Source organism: Furipterus horrens, unplaced genomic scaffold (assembly GCF_987537825.1).
Source record: "Furipterus horrens unplaced genomic scaffold, mFurHor1.1.pri manual_scaffold_7, whole genome shotgun sequence".
Taxonomy (NCBI): domain Eukaryota; kingdom Metazoa; phylum Chordata; class Mammalia; order Chiroptera; family Furipteridae; genus Furipterus; species Furipterus horrens.
In genome coordinates this window covers 36,452,015-36,472,855 of record NW_028327177.1, presented here as the reverse complement: position 1 = coordinate 36,472,855, position 20,841 = coordinate 36,452,015, and the positions used below count along the sequence as shown (strand labels likewise).

Here is a 20,841-nt window from a genome sequence, read left to right as displayed (position 1 = left end):
TAAGTGAAATAAGCCAGTCAGGTAAAGACAAGTAGCATATGATTTAACTCATGTGGAATCTAACGAACAACATGAACTAACAAGCAAAACAGTGACAGACTCACAGAAAGCAGGCTGACAATGGTCAGTGAGAGTTGGGTGGTGAGAGGGATAGAGGGACTGAGCATAAAAGAAAAAATCTCATGGACATGGACAACAGTGTGGTGATTGCCAACGGCAGGGGGCTGGAGGGAGGTGGCAGAAGGTATGGGGGATAAATGATGATGGACAGAGAATGAGTTGGGTGGTAAAGACACAATACAGTGTACAGATGATGTGTTGTGGATTTGTGCACCTGAAACCTGTATAATTTTGTTAACCAGTGTCACCTCAATACATTCAATAAAAAGGAAAAATAGAGAAAACATGAAGCTGAACATAGAAAAGATGGCGGGAAGCAACCCCTAGCAGTACAAGAAGACACCCAACAAAACGGTGCATAGATTCAACCTGTAAAAATAATTTTAAAACTTTGTGATGACTTCTACCACTTTTGAACCTATCTGTCTAAGTAAGCACATGTCCCCCCAGAAGCAGGTCCTGGGATGAGGATTCAAGTCCAAGTCTTTTATTTGGGAGGTTCAGGAAACGCTGGAGAGGGAATGTGGGCATGATGCTCAGGCAAAGAGGGCAGCCTGCAAAGGATGGAGAAACACACATAGGAATCGTCTCATTGGTAAGGGTAGGTAGCTGGGTGTTTATCAGCCATTGGTTAAGACTGTTTTGGGGTTGGGGGAGACCAGGGCATTCACTCCTTGGCATGTGAACCTGTCTCAAGCAGGAGCCCTGCATTTTCCCAGCCTACAAAGAAAGCCTTCAGGCAAATGATGCAGGTCCTGGCAGATGGCAGCCTCCACCACTAAGAGAGGAAGGCCCAGAGTGTGAATGCAGCCCTTATAACATTGTCTGCACCGCATCCCACGTTGTTCCCATCAACATTCATTTCTGCTGCTGGTATCTGGTATCAATCTTCTCTGTCTTTTCTTCGCTATTCAATAGAGCATATGTTTCACATTCAAGTGATCTATTTCTAAGCTATAAAACATAGCATGTTAACTTACCTATGCCTTTATTTCTCCCCTTGAGTTTACTTTATACTCTCTATAAGACTCTAAGTCTATTCCTGTATTGTAAATTTTTTTAAACATCAATCTTGCTTTCATCTAAATTGTAAAATTAAATAAATAAATAAATAAATCGCTCCTTTGGTAGCAGCCATCCTAGTCCATAATAATGTCCACAAAAAACGATGGGCTGGTCCTGGTTCATGGAGTAAGAGCTCAGGCTATGATGGAACCTAGAGAATTCTTTATGTTATGACAGTAGAAGTCCTTTTGGCAGTAGCAAAATATACACTGTCACCAAATGATGAGGAGAGTGGGGAGGCCAATCTAAAACCTAACGGGAAAGAAGCATGTCCAATGAAATGTCACTTCACTTGCTTTGAACGGTACAGTCATTAAAAACAGCCCCATCTAAATAAAGATCATCATTCTTGGGCTGTGCGATAGTTCCATAATGTATCAGCAACTTCCTGCTAGTCCGGGCAGATGTCTCTTTTCCTTTACTGTGTATGTAGTCCAAGTGAGATGATCACGTACCTAGTAAATTTTCCCTAAAACAGTAAGCATTTGACAAATATCATGCTTCATAATTTCGTAAAAATCAATTCAGAGAATTCAGGAAATAGCAGAAACTAAGGGGAGTGTAGCATTGTAGGTTTCTTGGGTTGAAGAAATTTATTGCCACTCAGCTGATATATTGACTACTAGACAAAGATTGGCTGGTTGAGATTCAGTTTAATTGTTTAGGTTTGAGGTTGCCTAATCTAGCTTTAATAAGGTCATTATTTTTAAGAAAAGTAAAAATGCAAAAACAGACCACTACCCATCACTAAGACTTTTTAGATGTTTTTTACACTGTGGTTGGAGCCCCAGCCCTTGGCTACTCTTGTCTCCATCCACTTAACAAGCATTGGCAGAGTCACTGTTGAATGAGATCCCTGACTAGTGTTAGGCTTTATATAGTATTTAAGGAAGGATCAGGCCATACCACCAAATCCACTGTTCCCCTGAAACAAACCACTCATTATATAATGCAATAAGTGCAATATTTTTAAAAATCAGACATCTCAAAATATAGTAAATTACATATATAAATGTATCTTTGGATCTAAAGCAGTTCTTCCCAAACTATCTGTGGGGAAGAATAATTTTTTTATTATTATTATTTCCAGTCTATACTTTTGCAGAATTCATTAAAGATAAATCATTAGAAAACAATTTTTTTAAAAAACATACAAAATATAAGCCCAGTTTGTTATTATCACCATTTAATTCAATAGGCATAAAATGACTCTGTCAAATGTCTTTAAAAGTTTCACAATCCTTACTCTCAGCTTCAGTACTTATTTCATCAGAGACCAGTAATAGCTGTGGGCAGCACCGGCCTGGAACCGCAGTTTGAGTCACACTGATCTGAACGACCATGCACATGTTTATTCAAAAGACATACTTTACCTCTGACATTCTTTCCAAATCCCATAGAAGAAACTTTCTTGTCCAGTTGCTCAGTATTGTTCGATTTCTCCTTCATAACATCATCATCGCTAATAGCATCAACAGAATATTTTTTCTTTTTCTTTTTCTTGTGTCGAGGTGGAAGCTTTTTTGGGAAAGTAAACATTGGGAATATCACAAGAAACATTGCAATGGCACAAAGGAGGAATCCACTCCACCTAAAAAATTGGGAAATGTGAATAGTATTTACAGCTTTTGCATTGTGAGAACAAATTAGCAAAGTAGAAATTTGTGGTGATAAAATTCTTCAAAAAAATTTTTTTGGCCTTCATCAATTATAAAGCAGTAGGAAGTTGAACAAAATAAGAAAATATAGAAATCCTCCCTTTCTGTGGTATAAATGAGAAATCCACCCAAATATACTTGTATTATAATGAACATTATAATAAGCAATCTGACAAGAATTTCATTCAAGTATTTTTAAGCACATGTGCTAGTTCTGCTACAATGTATATTTTATAATAAAACGATAACACATAAATTTAATAGAAAAATAATACAAACACTATAGTATGCTTTATGGACCAGTAGAGACCTTTTTATTTTCTTGGAAGAAAATCATTAATATCTCATGTAAAAAGTATTTTAAATTTCTGATGACACTTTTTCTGCAAGCACTTAATATATTGAATGCTCTTAGCTGGCCCTCACCACACTTAGCCATGAGGGCCAGCAAAGATAGTTCATTTAATTCTTCACTTCAATAATTAGAACCTAGTTATAAGCAAGCTAAAAAATATATCTCCAAGAAATACAAGAATATGTACAATTAAGTGTTAGATCACGTGGTATAGAGCATGAATCCTGTTAAAGTCCAGAGAGGGGAAAAGTGTGTCAAAAAGGTTCTCAGGAGAAGTAGAACTTGAGTGTTGTTGAATCACGAATCTGTCTTTGAACTTGTCTGAGGTTACCATACTGCAGAAACTAGGAAGCAAACACAGACAGAAGAACTCAACCTCTAGCCCCGCATCAGAGCTCTGTGTTCATGACTTCTTGCCTGCATAATTCCCCAGGGGCAGGAATTTCTCAGTCCCCTTCCACACATTTCTTAGCAAATAGCCCCTGGTCCTACCTAACACAGTCACTGCTTTCTAACTAGGATTCCTCAACTCCAAACTCTGTCCTTAAAGCTTCCAAGTTCATGAATGCTCAGACTCTGTTCCTCTGTATCAACACCTTGTCAGTTGTAACTGCAATGCAAGCAGCATTGTAAGCATGAATGTTGGATTCAGCTCAGTAAGAATATAAATCAATTGCAAAGTGAAATGCACTTATAAAATTAGTGTTTCAATTATAGTGCAGTTAGTTGCTAAAGGTCACAGTTTAGCTGAGAGAATCATTCCTAGAACCATCATTAATAATCCGATGTGCTATTTTCAAGCATATTTAGTTATATCAAATAAAGATTTTAAGACAATCAGAAAGCGGCTTTATTTTGAGAAGATTGCTCAAGGACAGACCTGAAGCAATCTCAATTATTCAGAATATAATCACAAACCCAGTGCCTGACATGGATTAGGTACTGAAAAAAATTTCTTGCATAAATACATTGAATGAGATAAGTTTTGAAAAAAATAAAGTCATCTTGTCTGCAGGAAACATAGCTACTATAATGTCTGGCCCCTCTAGTTCTTGGCTGCATGTGAGGCCTTTACTAACCTGGCCCTCCTCATCAGCCTTTCTTCAATCTCTTTCTGCACACCTGACATTCAGTCTTCCCAATCCTCAGCTCCCTAGACCTCTCATCTCTCTCCACAAGGGGGCAGGCAGTATAGTGTAAGGGCCAGTTCTTGAGCTGTGGCTTCAGACTGACCTGAGTTTTTATCCTGTCTTTATCACTTACTAGCTCTAAGATCCCGGGGAACTTATTTTGCTTTCCTGAACCCACTTTCTTCATCTGAAAGAGGGCCAATAGTAACTGTTCTGGAGTAAACAAAATTAATAAGACAATGTACAAAAGGAATCTAATAAAATGCCTGCCTCTTCAGCAATCAATTCTTAATAGCTCATTTTGTTTGTTTTTATGTAGCTCTGTACTCAGACTCCCTCACCCTCAGCCAGAGCCACTGATTTAAAATTATATGCAAACATTAAAGATACACTCATAGTAGCCTAGACTGAGAGTAAATATAGAAGAAGGAGAATAATTGTAGAGCATAAACAATAATACAAAAGGTTTGGGACATTTCTAAGCAGAGCAAAGCAGCCCACATTCTTCAGCGTTCTACAGTAACAAATCATTGTTAACACATCATATAATGATGATGCTAAAAGAAAAAAGCTGAGTAAGACAAGAAATGTGCATTATGTGTTGGCAAAAGAAATATGAATAAGAGCCCAAATTGAAAAGCCAGGGGTCTAACTCCTTTTTATGAACCATTCCTCAGAGACTGATCACTAAGTGTATCAACTAAGACCTCCCTGGACTCAGTTTATCCCAGCTCTCACTGACTCTGAGGCTTTGGGCAAGTTATTCAAATCACTGAGCATAATATTAGTGACTACATATAGCTGTTATAAGGCTTAAACAAAAACATGTGTATACCTCCTAGTATAATGCTTGACACAGGAAGCGCTCAATAAATGTTAGGCTTATTCATTCATTCCTTCATTCTTTCAGCATATATTTATTGAAAAATATATCATTCTACTAGGCATGGTATAAAATAACATTGTAGCAAAAAACTGTGTCTTTATTGAAGATAGAAGTCTTACAAACATGGATACTTGATAAATAAAATTTATTTTTAAATAGATTTCTATGATATATTTCTATATTGAGAAATCTTAGTATTTGTAGAACTAATATCGGGCGACTAACGTGAATAAAACTACTTGGACATTGATGAAATACAAAGGAATGAATAATAACTAACACATTATATAGCAAGAACTATTTAGAGCTCTACATACATACTCATTCATTCCTCACAACTCAGTGAAGCTGGTACTGTACTTCCATTTTCTGGATTTAAAAAAACAATAACGACTGAGGCACGGAGACGTTAAGTAACTTCCTCAAGGTCACACAGCTATTAGGTGGCAGTTTGGGATATAAAATCAGGGGACTATGGCTTCAGGGTCTGTACTCTTAATCATTCCACTTTGCTACCAGTTGGGTTGATATCTACTAGGAAACTTTTTAAAGATAGCATAAAGCACTTGTAAGCTGAAAACTCCTGTTTCCTTCTTTCTACTTGCCTCTAGCTGGTCCTCTTTGCCTTTCTCTCTGCCACCAGATGTCCCCTATTGCCATGCTTTTCTCATGGACATCTATACAGAATACAGAACATACATTGGACATTTATAAATATATTTTAATAATCTAGTTTTCTGAGAACAAAACAAAAAGGTCCTTATTCTGATTTGTTTCAAAGCTTCAAAGAAACAGTAGTTAAGACCAAAAATTTCACTATCAGTCAAGAACTGAAAACTCCAGTGTTAGTCCCTTCATGCTGACAAGGGAACTTCCTTTTGTATAATTTCAAAATTCTACCAGGCCAGGGTCATCTAGATCTTAGCACTTCCATCTTCAAAGAGCATTACTTAGGAAAATAAGAAGTGTCCTATAACCTAATTAATATTTTTCACTGCTTTGAAAATAGTGTTAAACATCATTCCCACAAAGCTCAGAGTTATGAGATTATTATCTTGTAATGAAGCACAGAACACAATACTCTAAGAAACTTTAGAAAGTAATTAATGTCTGATACTGCAGTATTCCCTTTGGTATAAAATGAAAATTTCTTATCAACGTATACCTATTACTAAGCCATGTTAAATGAATTTAGGACTCCAGTACTCCTTAGTGCTTACAATCATGAAAAAAGAACTCACATTCAAGTTGAGGGCTGTGAAGGACTCAAACACTGCCCTGGCTATCTGAATAAATAACCAAATACGCAAAATGGAGTTCTCGTTTTCTAAGTCCCAAACATTATTTACTTAACAAGACCACTAAGGGTTAGCTACTGGGACAGTAGCTAAATCTCCAGCCTAGGTAGGGAGCAAACTATTATCCACTGAAAAGATTAACTGTATGTGCTGATGGAAAAGTAGAGCTAGCGTTCTGGACAGTGGGGGAGGGTTGACAAACAGAAACACAATATAGTAGGGAAGTGGGGGGAAATTTTTTAAAGGCACAGAAAAGCTCATGAAGGCTTTGACTAAAGTACACAGGAAAGTCCCAGCATAGCCACATCACTCTTTTCCTCCATTCTGCTCTAAAGGAAATAAACGCCTCCATCTTCAAGAACCGGGATTAGGCTCTTATTCCCGAACCCTCTGTGTCAGTTTCCTGTTGCTGCTATACAAATTACCACATGCTCCGTGGCTTAAAATAACACACATGTATTATCTTATAGTTCTGGAGGCCAGATGTCTAAAATGGCTCGGTAAGGCTGCATTCCCTTTGGAGGCTCTAGGAAAGCACCTATTTCTTTGCTTTTCCAGCTTCTAGAGTCACTCTGTGGCCCAGGGTCCCTTCCCCTGACTTCACAGCACATCAATCCAACCTGTGCCTCAATCACCATACCACCTTCTCTTACTCTGACCTTCCTGCCTCCTCTACTCACTTATAAAGACCCTTGTGGTTATATTGGGTCCACCAGGGTCATCCAGGAAAATCTCCTCATCTCAAGATCCTTAACTGAATCACATCTACGAAGTCCCCTTTGCCATGAAAGGTGACACATTCTTAAATTCTGGGGATTGGGACACAGATAACTTTGGGGAATTACTATTTTGCCTACTACCCCTCCTAGGGGACTCTTAGCTACATTTTTATATACCCACTGGGGAAACTTTTATGTTAACTACAAGGATACTATGACTCTATCATTAATAGTAAGTTAGATGAAAAATTTAGTAAACAGTTCTTACCAGTTTCCAATGAAACGAGGGTCATTCTGGTCAAGGTGAACAGGATTTTTGGGATCAACATAAAAACCAATAAGAAGTCCACCTAGTAAATATCCCACTGCAGGACCAAGAGCTCCCATGACATACATGATGGCTGAGAAGACAGAAGGGGAAATGTGAAATACAGCAACATGTTCCTCAAGTTTCAGTAGTTGTCTAATTGCAGTCATACCATGCAGATGCCATAGTTAAATCCAGTTAGCAACTTCTAAAAAAAGAGTAAAAAGATTCACTCTCCAGAGAAGTTTAGAGATTGTGTCTGGGTTGACATTTGGGTTTCAAATCATGGCCTTTATTTCACTGTTGTCTGCTCTTCTCTTAGAACATCAAAATCATTTGGAGAACTTATTGGTTGATTTTATTTTGTTTTTTAATATAAGTGTTCAGGACCTAACCCAGACCCACTCAATTTAAATTTCTGAAAGTACAGACTTGGATGGTTAACATGGCAGTCACTGGATAACCAAGAGAGGATAAAAGGTAGTCTCAACAATAAGGAAAAGGAAGGAAAGTAGATGTCACTTGTCACAGCTATTGATGGTTCTAATTGGTTGAGGGAACTCAAGGTCGAATGTTGTCATGAAGCTGGATTCAGTGGAATTGGCAACACTTCGTAAGCACCCTCCAAGCACTAATATTTTCAAATCACCACTTTAGAATCAAAGATCTCGCAATAAGCTTGGTTTCTTGTTCATTGAGGAATCTTATTTAAAGATTACTAAATCTCCTTAAATAGCATGAGTGAGAACCCAAGTGGAAAGCATCCACCTACAGCTGAATTAAAAAATAATTTTTTAAAGCGCACATCTAAATGGGGAGTTGGGTGGGGTCTTACTGTCAGGAGATCAAAAAGGTTGTCATTCTATCCAAAAAATTTCACCATCAAAATGGGCTTATAGCAAAAAGATAAGAAATTCATTGTCATTTTTATCTTGTTTTCATGCTGTGATTTATATTTTTTAAATAAATAATATTTTGCCAATTTTTTAATTTACAGGTAGGGTATGAAACTCCTCGAAAGGCATAGAAAAATCTAGCCACACTCCAAACCTAGTGTTTGTCCTGTTAAAACTCAGTTACTTGGGGACAAATCAACAAACACTTCTGAGGAATGATAACAAACTCAGGTGTTACACGTTTCTCATTTCTAGTGCTGCCCTGCATTTTCATCACTGAAGAAATAAGTAGAGCTCCATCTCCTCTCAGCAGTACTTTATTTACCAGAAAGCAAATGGAATAATCAGAATAGTGGCACCTTTCTTTATAATCTGCACCTGAGTAAACTTTGAATAATCCTGGCCCTTCTGTTCCTAATAGCTACAGACAGTGATTTAACATCTGCTCTCACTTTTCACACAGTTTCAATAGAGAAAGCACAGTGTTTATTTATTTTACAGCATCATCTTGTAACAATGAGACATTAGGTTCTTGGACTTCAACATCTGTGCTTGAAAATGCAGAGCAGAGGAGGCACAACTTCAAGTGACTGGTATTCTTTTGGAAGCATGCTTTTAATAAAACAAAAATAGAGTTTTGATAAACACCTTGTTAACCTCCCTGCTGATAGCCTAATATAGAACTCAAGAATAGAAAGTATTTTTCCAATCCCAGGTATTTCCATATGCATATGAAAACAAAATTTATGTTTACACCTCCAGGCAAACCAGCACCCAGTACAACTTAAAACTGTAAGGAAGCCAAAATGTGACATGAATCATCTCCCCAAAATAGCTCCTCTGGCATGAAAGAGACTGTCTTACAAACACAGATGGGAAAAGGGGTATTTCTGCCAAACTGTTTATGCCTGGCGTGCTGGGAACAGCCTCTCCGAGCACCAAGCTGCATCGTGCAGGGTGTGTGCTACAGACCCGCTGTTATCCAGTGATGGGGGATCCACACCTTAACCTCTTCCTGAGATGCAGATGGAGCTTTTTTAAAGTCAGCTGTGCAATCCAAAAAAAATTATCTTCATTGTAAGTCCAACAAAATCGTTCTCATTAACAGAAATAAATATATACATATATGTTTACCTATATAACTATACTGTATGAGGCATATAGACCCCTGGCTGGTTTGGCTCAGTGGATTGAGCGTCGGCCTGCGAGCTAAGTGTCGCTGGTTCGATCCTCCAGTCAGGGCACATCAGAGAAGGAAAACTCTGACTCCAAAAAACCTCCGCTGCCTTGCGGCATACCTCTTCAGGGGAAAGGCTAAGGGAGTAAACCCCGACAGAAAATCCGGAGCCGGAGTCCCTAAGGCGGTTTGACGTTGTAGTCAACACCGGCAACTCCTGCGGCGCACCTGAAGCCAAGCTGTATTGACTCCGTCTTTCCCTTGGACCCTTCAGCTGCGAAGAGAGGGGGTGTCTGCTGCATGGGCAACAGCAGACCCTCCATATCACCCTGCCCAGGCTCTGTAGCTTCAGCTTCACTGGAGAGGACACTCCAGCGTCATCGCAAGATGTCGATTCAACACGGGAGGAGACAGATACCGTGTCACTCCCGAGTCGGACTGCACAGCCATTCTCGGCGGTGCAGATAGACTCTTAAGAAGCTACACCATCGTCTCTCGAGACAGACGGCTGCCGACAACGATGAGGCATATAGTATCATAAATACTATATTTAACTATGTTTCTTATGTGTATGTTATACACATATATGTATATCTGTGTAACTATAGTATATATAACTTATGCTTATGTATATTTATAAATCTATATCAATAATATACATAATTTATCAAAAATATATAATAACTCACTGATGTGGTCCTATTTCATAAATAAATCATTCTGGCAACTGAGTTAATCTTATCCATTGATTAACCAATGGCACTCATTCAGAGCTTATTAGAGGATCAAACTGTTGAAACAAACACATATCATTCACTCCCCAGTCAAAAATTCACAATCATCCCTCCAGAGTCTAAGATAAAAAAAGTCTCAACTGCTCTACCTGGAGTTCAAGGGTGGGACACACTGGCCTCCTGCTGCTATTTCAATCTTCAGACCTACTGCCTGTACTCAGGGCTCCAGCAGATTGACACTCGGATCAGGCCTGAGCAGAGCTTTCTCCTTCCTGAGCAGTGTCCCCCCGGGGCCTATCTGAGTCCCACCCAATCATCAAGGCCCAGCCAAGTCCAGCACTGACGATCCTCCTGAGTAGCCTCTCTCTCCAGCACCTCCGTAAACTATACAACTTACAGAGGTTGTTCACATGCATGAAAACCCCCGCCTTCTCATCACGCATCCCAATCAGTAAAAGGTTTTAAACATTTGCCTCCAGTGTACTTTTCAGTAAAATAATGTATATATCATTAGTCTCTCTCACTGTTCACATCTAATACATCAGGAAATCTGCTGGTTCTACCATCCAGTCATATCCAATATCCACCCCTTCTCCTTACTTTCACCCTGGTCTAAGCCACGATTGCCACTCATCTGGAGAACCGTCCGAGGCCTCCCAACTGGCCTCCCTGCTGCTCTCCTGACTTACATTGTCAACGCAGCAATGCGTTTAACATGACAGGCTTAATGGTCCTCCAGAGCCATGAGCCATGAGCCATGTCATGTCACCTCTTTGCTCACACTTCCTCACAGGACAACTGGTACAGAGCATCTTTCTGAAGCTAAGCCTGTGCCTATGCCAGTTCTTATTATTCTTTTGAAATAAACTTCACAGTTTTTTCTAATGATTATAATACATTATAGGGATTCACTGTAGAGAAACTCTCAAGAGCATAAAAAAAATTTTTTTAATCACCCTAAACCCCTAACTCCAGATAATAATACTAATAGTAATAACAAATGTTTTTTTACTATTTGTATACTGTATACATTTTAAACAGAATTATACCATACTTGTTCTATAAAACATTTTTCACATAAATATCTCAAATATTGCTTATGTCAACGAGTGTTATTCTAGAGCATTTGTTCTGGCTAAATGGTGTGTCGTCATCTGGCTGTGACATACTTCACTAATAATCCCTGACTAATCCCCACTTTGTGCTCACAAATGTCTGATTGGGGTTATTCTTCTGAAGGTTGTATTGGCCTATGAAGAGCTTTGTCACCACCTATGATGCATAGAACCAGACGTGAGGATGACTATCCCAGCCCCAAACCAAGCTCCACTATACACTTCTGTGGAAATAAGAAGCCACTCTTTACGAGAGAAGGTCTAAAAGGCCCCCTTCAACTGGGTGGAGGCAGCTCTTCATCTTCACCTTGAACATCATGGTTGGTTCAGTAGAGAAACCACTCTTGGGAAGGTTGACCCCTCACCTCTTTCCTTCACTTATTTTTCCCTAAGCTGTTTGACCTTTAGACCTTCCATTTCCATTTTCTTCTTAAATTACTTTATACCTTATTCTGTGATCACATATGCTTTTTACATTAAAGCACATTAACTTATATTTTTAATCCCATTTACCTTCATATTTTAACTACTCTCCTTTACTTATCTTTCACTATAACTAAATGTCTTAATTTAACACCATAAACTGTTTTACTTTTTGATCTTGATTTATGCTTTGACACATTTTATTTTTTTTAAACATTTTTCTTAGGGGTTTTCATTGTTAAAACTAATTTACAAGATTTTTAAAAATTATTTGTCTCCTATTTCTTATACCTTATGTAAGTTTGCTTACTTTTTTAGCTCTCGTTATATGAATCCTTGGTTACACTCCTGAATATTTTACCATATATTTTGGTGTTTAGCTGTTTCCCTTTCCTTTCTCAGCCTTCTGACATCTTCTTTTGACAGACTTTGTTTATCTTAGCCTTCTCTTATGTTTTGCTGTTTTTGACCAATTTCAGTAATTGCTCATTGGAAGCTGGGCCCAACCTCACATCACCTCTGGCCCGTCTCCTGGCTGCCCCTGTCCTGCTCCCATCTGTTAGCGATGGTAGCCTAAGGGACTCACACTGAATTCACTCCAGGTGTCACTTTGCACAAGGCACATTTGGTCAGCTGCACCCTATGATTGCTCTCTCACGTTGTCCAGTAATGAGGAAGTGTGAGTTCCAAATCCAAGGTCTCTGATGAATAAGCACTGCCTCTAAGACAAGCCAGCCCCATAGAGCAAAACAGACAAGCCAGAGGGCTCTTCATTCAGCTCCTGCTGGCCTGGAGAGGGTCCTATGGGTTGAGCTTCCCAATCCTACTCAAGAGAGAAGGCATAACATCATCCTCCAACACTCACCTGGCTGAGGTTTACACCTTCATTCCTGACAGAGTCCGAAGATGCCCCTCCTTCCTCATCACAAAAGCCCGTCTTGGTTGCATTGGGAATCATCTCAAATAGGGTAATTCTTTGGGGTCTGCTGCAATCCAGGGGAACAACTGTCTGAACTCTACAGTCTATATGTTGAATAACTCAACCTGCCTCTTACTCACACAAAATGATTCAGGGACTCCTAATAGTGACCAGCCTGCCATCCATAGCCTCACTAGGTGTGGGAAACTGAGGGGCCCAATCAAAACCAGCAAAGGTCTTGTATTACATGAAGTGACACAGTCACCTCCTTCTTCCAGGTCTCTGCTCCACTATCACTCCTCAGAAAAGACATCACCTGCCACAATATCTACATGTGGCACCTCCAGCCCCAGCACTCTTTGCCGCCCTGCCCTGCTGGAGTTTTCATTATGGCACGCACCGCCATATGCCAGGACATTTGTTTGTTTGCTTAATTTCTGTCTCTCCCACTGGAATGTCATTTCCATGAGAATAAAGACTATTTTTCTCACTGATGCCATATCCATGCCTAAGCAGTCTAACCATAAGTGCTAGTGAATATTGTTGAGTGGAGAAGAGATAAAGACATGGACTTCTGATCTTCAGTAAAGTAACAAAAAGTCGGAGCAGATTCATCCTTGCAACAGTGCCTTGAAGAGCCATGTGTGGGCACCTGCTTCCTAGAGCTGTGGGGCTGCCCTGTACTTGAGAGCCATCTCTATCCTCCTTCCCCATTAAGTCCTCAGTCATGCAGAGTTGGTTTCTGTGCTTCATGGCCACAGAACCTCAACTCTTACCCAGCCTACTCCAGGCCTGACTCTGACCTCTACCAGGCTGTCCATGGGCCACCACCCTCTGGGGTTCCAGAGATCTCAGAGCGTCTTTGGAACAGACCCAGATTTGCAGGACCCTCATTTAAACTTGGTCCCTAATTTATCAGACTCTGTTTCCATGTTGCTCCCCACCTCCCACTTTTCCTTGCTTTCTGTCCATCGCTTCCTCATGTCCCTGCTGGCTCAGACCCACTTTTTCGGCTGCCCCACTTGCCACTGAGTGCTGCTGAGAACTGGTGTCAACAGAGGCATGGGGTTACACGTATAATTTAGGCTCAGTCTCAGGACCTGGGATTGCACCCAGGATGGTCACACAGAGATGTTTCGCATATGTGTCTAAGGTCCTCAAATGATTATTAGACACAGTGAGAGCAGGTCGCCCTCTTAAATATGTCTGGTGTCACAGCTACTGCAGAGGACAAGAGGACATGAAAAGCAATCCGCCCATCACTGCCATCTTACAGCAGCAGGGACACCAACTCACATTCAATTTGCATAATTCCTTGAAAATTAGCCAAGGGACTTGAGAGCATCACATTTAAAGAAATCACTCTTTCCACTCATACGCACAGACAGATAAGAGACCTTTGATCTTGGTTATTTTGAGCAGCAACTTTTTTTCTCTTAAGTGATTCAGTTATTTTAACACAGATCTGAAACCAAAGAACAGCTGCCTCGGCCATCTGGGGATAAGTCTATCACTTTGCTAAAACACCCAGAGGCCACCTTAGGTCACCACTAAGAAGGGAAAAGGGTTTATGTAGATTCAAAGTATTTTTTCCTCACTACCATAGTGAGAAATAGTTGGTTTAAATTCACTCTCTGCCTCTAGAAATATTTTCAAAGTAATTTGTACTCTAAAAGGGAACAATCAAGTACATGTATAAACAGCCAGTTTCACTTAATTCATAACTGTTACAGAAACAGGGGAGTCCAAAAACAAACCCAAGTTTGCGGCTGAGAGATGGGGAAAAGGAGGCAGCTTTCAGGATGCCTTTGCATGCCTGGGGCTAGTGGCTGGAAACTTTGTTGCACAAAGATCTTCTTTGAAACTTCCAAGGCTCAGGAAGATGGGAGGGGCCTTGGACTGTGGGATGGTACAGAAGGAGCCTACAGAGCCTACGTAGGGTTCTGTAAATGGTCAGAACTGTTTGCAACACCCACTGCGTCAGAAGACGCAGTCAGGGATATATAAGCAGCTGCGGAAATTTTAGGGCGTACTCCCTCCAGGCTGCTTTAAGAAGAGGCTCTGGCCATGTGGTTTTGAGAAGGAGAGGAGATCCTTGAGGTTTGCAGGAAGAAGGCAGTTTACAAGGAGGCTGAGAATCCAGGCGGTTCTGCATTGAGAGCTGGAGGGCACCACAGCACAGAATGGACCTCCCCAATCAGAACTGAGTGATTGGCAGCTACTGGTAAAGCTGAACTGTGCCTAGGAAGTAGGGAAACGGTGTTTCTGACTTTCCTATGACTGGCCAGGTCTGGTAGGGGGAGGCAGAACTATGTGCAAATAAACAATTCTTTTTCTTTTCACTAAACTCTGGTATTGAGAGTTATAATTCTGGCGGTGGGCAATCGGACCCCTAACTAAACAGCCCGTGGGTTCTGTTTCAATTGGAACAGCCCAGGGGTTCTGTTACATAACCAGGGCATGAGAGAGGGAAGTATTTAATAAGCTGTGGCTTTAAGACATCAAATTTGATCACCTGTAAGTGCCTTCTATCTATAAACTTAATCCAGTAATCAGGAAGAACCACAAGGACAGCTATCAAGAAAGCATAAAAAAAATATGTGGAAGTTTTAAAATTATATTGGGGGCAATAATATGTTTTATTGAAAGTTAAGTATGGATTCCCAGTGCAAAAATAATCAAGACATTAATAAATTCAGGAGAAACTAACTTCATTAATTACCAAAGAAATAGAAGCTACAATGAGATACAACTCTAACTTCTGGTACAAGCTTTTGGACAGCAATTCATGATATATATCATGATGACATCACTGTTACATATAGAAAAACAAACAATAATAGTGATTAACTATATTTTGAGGCATAATGCAAATATTAATTTTAATGTTTAGTAAGTTTTTATACCTAGAGGAAATACTTACTTTTTAAATTTAAGTAAAAAGAATACAAAATTATGTTGCTGTTGTGATCATGATTATGTAAAAAAATAAAAAAAGTTAAATAAAAAACACTGTCTACAAAAAAGCTACAAGAACTAATAAGTGAGTTTAGCAAGGTTGTAGGATACAAGTTCAATATTTAAAAAATTCATTATCTTTCTATATACTAGCAACAATCAGAAATTAAAACAATACCATTTACAACACTATCAAAAATATAAAAAACTTAGAGATAGATCTGACAAAATATATACAACACCTTTGCACTGAAAATTACAAAACATTGCTGAAATTAAAGCTCTAAATAAATGGTGAAGCATGCCTAATTTGTTGATCAAAAACCCAATATTGTTAAAAGGTTAATTCTCCCAAAATCAATCTAGAAATTCAATGCAATTCCAATCAAAATTCCAGTGGGCTTTTGGTAGAAAGTGACAAAGTGATCCTAAAGTTCATGTGGAAATGCAAAGGTCACAGAACGGTCAAAACAATTTTGAAGAAAAAAAACAAAAGCTGGAGAATGAAGAGTATCTGATTTTAAGACTTATGAAAAAGATACTAAAATCAAGACAATACAGTATTGGCTTAAAGACTGACAAATAGATCAATGGAATAGAAAAGAAAGTCCAGAAATAGACCCACACAGCTATATGGATACCTGATCTTTGAGAAAGGTGTAAAGGTAATTCAATGGAAAAAGGATAGTCTTTTCAACAAATGGTGCTGAAATCATTAGATATTTGTATGCAAAAAATTAACGCAAAATGAACCAAAGACATAAATATAAAACTTAAAACTATAAAACTTCTTGGAGAAAACAATTTTGGAAAAATGTTTTTCAGCAGACAATTTACCTAAGAAAATAAATAGATGGCAAATAAGCATATGAAAGGTGGTCAGCATCACCAGTTATTAGGAAAATACAAATTACAACCACAATGAGAAACCACCAAACTCCTCTTCAAAGGATTAAAATTTAAAAGACAAACTATTCCAAGTCTTGGAGAGAATGTGCAGCAACTAGAACTTTTATACACTACTGATGTGGAATATAAAATGTTCCAGCTACTTTGGAAAACAGATTGGTAGTATCTTAAGGAATTAAAACATAATTATCATATGACTTGACCATTACATTCCTAGGTATTTTTACAAGAGAAATGAAAGCCTATGTCCACCCATAGAGTTACATGCAAATATTCATGGCAGCTTGATTATAGTCACCCAGAAGTGGAAACAACCAGAATGTTCACCAAGTGGTAAATGGATAAACAAATTGCAGTATATTCATACAGTGGAATACTACATAGCAATAAAAAAGGAATGAATTATTGATACATGGTAAAACATGGCTACATCTCAAAATAATTCATGCTGTATGATTCAATTTATAAAATTCTAGAAAATGCTAACTAATCTAGAGTCTGTGGTGACCTGGGGGTGGGAGAGATCAGCAGAAGGAAGGGATGACAAAGAATCTTAAGAAAGCTTTTGGTGACATTGGATACATACATCCAATTGTGGTGAAGGTTTCCTGGGTGTATATATGTGTCAAAGTTTATCAGATTATATACTTTTAATTATTTTTTGTCAATTTTATCTAAGAAAAGACAAATGTTCTAAAAGTGGTTCCACAAGTCTAAATTTACTATGTCATTGAATTACACACTTTAAATGGTTAAGTTTTATGATGCATAAGGTATGCAGCAAAAAGTCATTTAAAAAAACTAAAAAGACCAAAGGGAAACATGCTACATAGTAAAAGTTGTTTGTTCAAGTAGTGAATTTACAATAGGTTTTTTTAGTGTGTTCTTTATACAATTCTGTAGTTTTAGCTTTTTCTAATTGAATGCAAATATAATAAGGGAAAATTTTAATATATCTCCTGGAATTAGTATGTTTATCTCTTTTAACTTTTAATGCTCTAGCCATCAAATGTGTCATCTTTGTGTAAACTTAAGATAAACATGTATTTTTTAAAACTCGAAGAAAGTCATTACAGGTTAATGGACTTGTTTTATTTGTTCTCATATCTATCATATCTACAGTACCTCCTGCAGGGGTGCCTAACACAGAGTGAGCATCCAGTAACTCCGATGAATGAGCATACAGTATTTATAAAGCAATCCTTCCATTTTCCTTAATATCTACCCAATACATCAGGATGAATTCTCTCTAGCTAAGTTATTATAATAAATTAAGGGTCAGCAAACTACTGGCCAAATCAGTGAATAAAGTTTTTTGGAGCACAGCCACATGTGTTCATTCACATTTTGGGTGTGACTACTTTCACACCACAGCAGCAGAATTGAGTAGTTACTACAAAGACTGGATGACCTTCAGACTCAAATATTTATTATCTAGTCCTTTGTAGAAAAAGTTTGCCAGGCTGTGCAATAAATTATGACAGTCATTTATGGTTCATTTAGTCTATAGGAGTATCAAATAAATGTTTGCACACATTATTTCTTTCCATTTTTACCTCTAATGTAGTTATAATGATCTAAGCTATGGATATACAAGGTCTATACAGAAAGGACCTCACACAGTTCTCCCAATCGCCATCAACTGTCCCATAGTATTTTCCTGAATCTCATCAACAATCTGAAATCTCTTCCCTTTCAAAGATGGTATTAGTTTGGGGAAAAGCCAAAAGTCACAGGGCACCAAATCTGGGCTGTCAGGGGCTGAGTCATCTGGGTGGTTTGATGTTTCACAAAAAAACTCTGCACAAGAAGTGATGCGTGAGCAGGCGTGTTGTCATGATGAAGCTGCCAATCACCAGTTGCCCATAACTGCAGCCTTCTGAATAATCCAAATAGTTTCCATGAAGGACTATTCAAGCTTAATGCATTTTGAATGCGATGGACACACAGTACACATGTTCACTCAATGATGTCTAATGCCCCAATTCACTAGTGCAGTGAAGTCATCATTGTTCACACATGCCCATTCCAGTCCCCTCTCCTTAACTGCCAGGTTACATTCATGTCACACAAACTGTTCTTGTTATATTAACAATAGTTGGACTTCTTCTGGACAGACCTCCTATACACAGAGGTATGGGTGAGTCTTTGTTTAAATGCATATCTGAAAAAGCCACTTATCTACAAGTGTTATATTATGAACAAGTTATCTATGTAAATTAAAATTTATAAATGTAAGAGTAAGGAATACTTGTATGAAAAGAAATTCATTTATAAAGTCCATTTTTCCAGTGTTGACAATTTGTCTCAAAGACTCAGTTTATAAGAGTATAAACCTCAAGTAATATTTTAGTTGAACTATAATTCATTGTGAATTAAAATATCACAACTATTGTCTATTGGTGACCTTCCAGAAACTACAATAAGCACTTTACGTCTTTTGTGCCATTTAACACTAACAGCTTTATGGGGGGGGGGGGGGAAATATATATATATATATATATATATATATATATATATATATATAATCCTTCCCAATTTACAGATGAGAAAATTGAGCCCTGAGAAGTTACTAAGTGGTAGAGCTAAAATTAGAACTTGTCTGTATCTGAAACCAAAGCTTTTTCATTTATGGACATATGTCTCTAAAATACAAAAAAAGTAATAAAAGTTTAATTAGAAGTATGTAGGGCTCAGGAGATAAATGGCAATAGAAAAAATACAATAGAAAATAAACTATTACAAATCAAAAGAAAAAAAAGAAGTAAGTCTCTACCACTGAAGAAATTAGTCCCATAAGAGCTGAAAATCTCAAAATATGTTCACAGCCGTTAGTACCAGGATTGTTAAAAGCATTCTAAATGAAAAAGAAGCTCATTGTTTAGATTTCTATCTCCAGCTTCATCACTAATTGGCTGTCATGGAATGGCAGAGAAATGTACATTAACTGAAAAATATATTCCAAATATGTTGTATGACATTTACTTCAATAATTAAGGTGAAGTCTCAGAAGAGTGTACCATCTATTAAGGGCAGATTAAATTTATCTCCTGGGAAGGGAAAGTCTTGCCAGGAAACACCTTCCAGGTAAACAAGCGTAGGTATGACACACTCCAGTTTGCTTTCCAGGCGTTCGAAAAAGCATGATTCTGAGTCTACAGCAACACTTAGGCACAAGTGAAGAATGTCATGTGCAAATGTCTGGACACACATCGGCATCATCATGGCCTTCCATTGACTTTTAAGTGATATAAACTTTTTAGAACACTTTTAATATTACTCCTTTATCCCCAACAATCCACTGAAAGCTAGAGTGAGGCTGCTTACAGTAGGGCTCACTGTAAAGTTTATTGTTGTATTTAGAAAAGTGTTAATGGTCAAAGTCTACAGTCACCGACAGAACTATTGCCAAAAGATGACACTGGGCATCTATTCTATATGTATATATATATAAAAGATACTGTGCTAAATGCTTTTATATGTATTTTCTCACTTAATCTTCACAACAACCTTATGCTGTAGGTACTATTATTGTTCTAACATAAGGTATTTTCCTGTGTAACCACCTCACTGATGAAAGAAGAGAATCAATTCATCTGAATTAAAAAATAGATAATCCCTGACTCTTTGTTATATAACAACAACAAAGGTAATTTATAAATACAAGCAGTTTTACTAAGTTAATATGCCTGAATGTTTCATGTTTCTTCTGTCAAACAACAATTTCACTGAGTAAGAATAAATTCTCATTTGGAAAGCTGGACTAGAGTCAATTTTTATGAGGAGGAAGGATGGTAAATGACCAATCTAATATCTGGGATTTTATTTTAAATAAAAAGTAATAGTCAATGTCCCAGGGGCAATTATGATTCAACTAAACATTTGAGTGGCTTCAGCATCAGACATCTGTGACTGTCAGGGACCGGCTCCATGATCTTAGACAAGATACTCAATCCTGAAAGACAGGCTTTCTCATCTATAAATAGAGAACCATAATTTATCTACTTATAAGAGTTATTAAGGGAATAAATGAGATAATGCACATAAAACCCTTAACACTTACTAAGTGCTTAGTCAATGTCAGCTATAACTATTATCATTATTACTTTTATTATTATATCTATATTGATAGTTAAAATTATGCTTCTGAGACAATACAAGACTGTAAAGTA

At 38.0% G+C, this 20,841-nt stretch overlaps 1 protein-coding gene across 1 annotated transcript in view; it reads right to left on the bottom strand.

Moving 5' to 3' along the window:
* The window catches only part of SLCO5A1 (solute carrier organic anion transporter family member 5A1), a 147,270-nt gene that overhangs the window by 81,179 nt on the left and 45,250 nt on the right, over positions 1–20,841 (bottom strand). Inside the window, 2 exon segments of the mRNA XM_090283591.1 lie at positions 2,559–2,776; positions 7,500–7,632. Coding sequence (XP_090139717.1) covers positions 2,559–2,776; positions 7,500–7,632 — 351 coding nt within the window.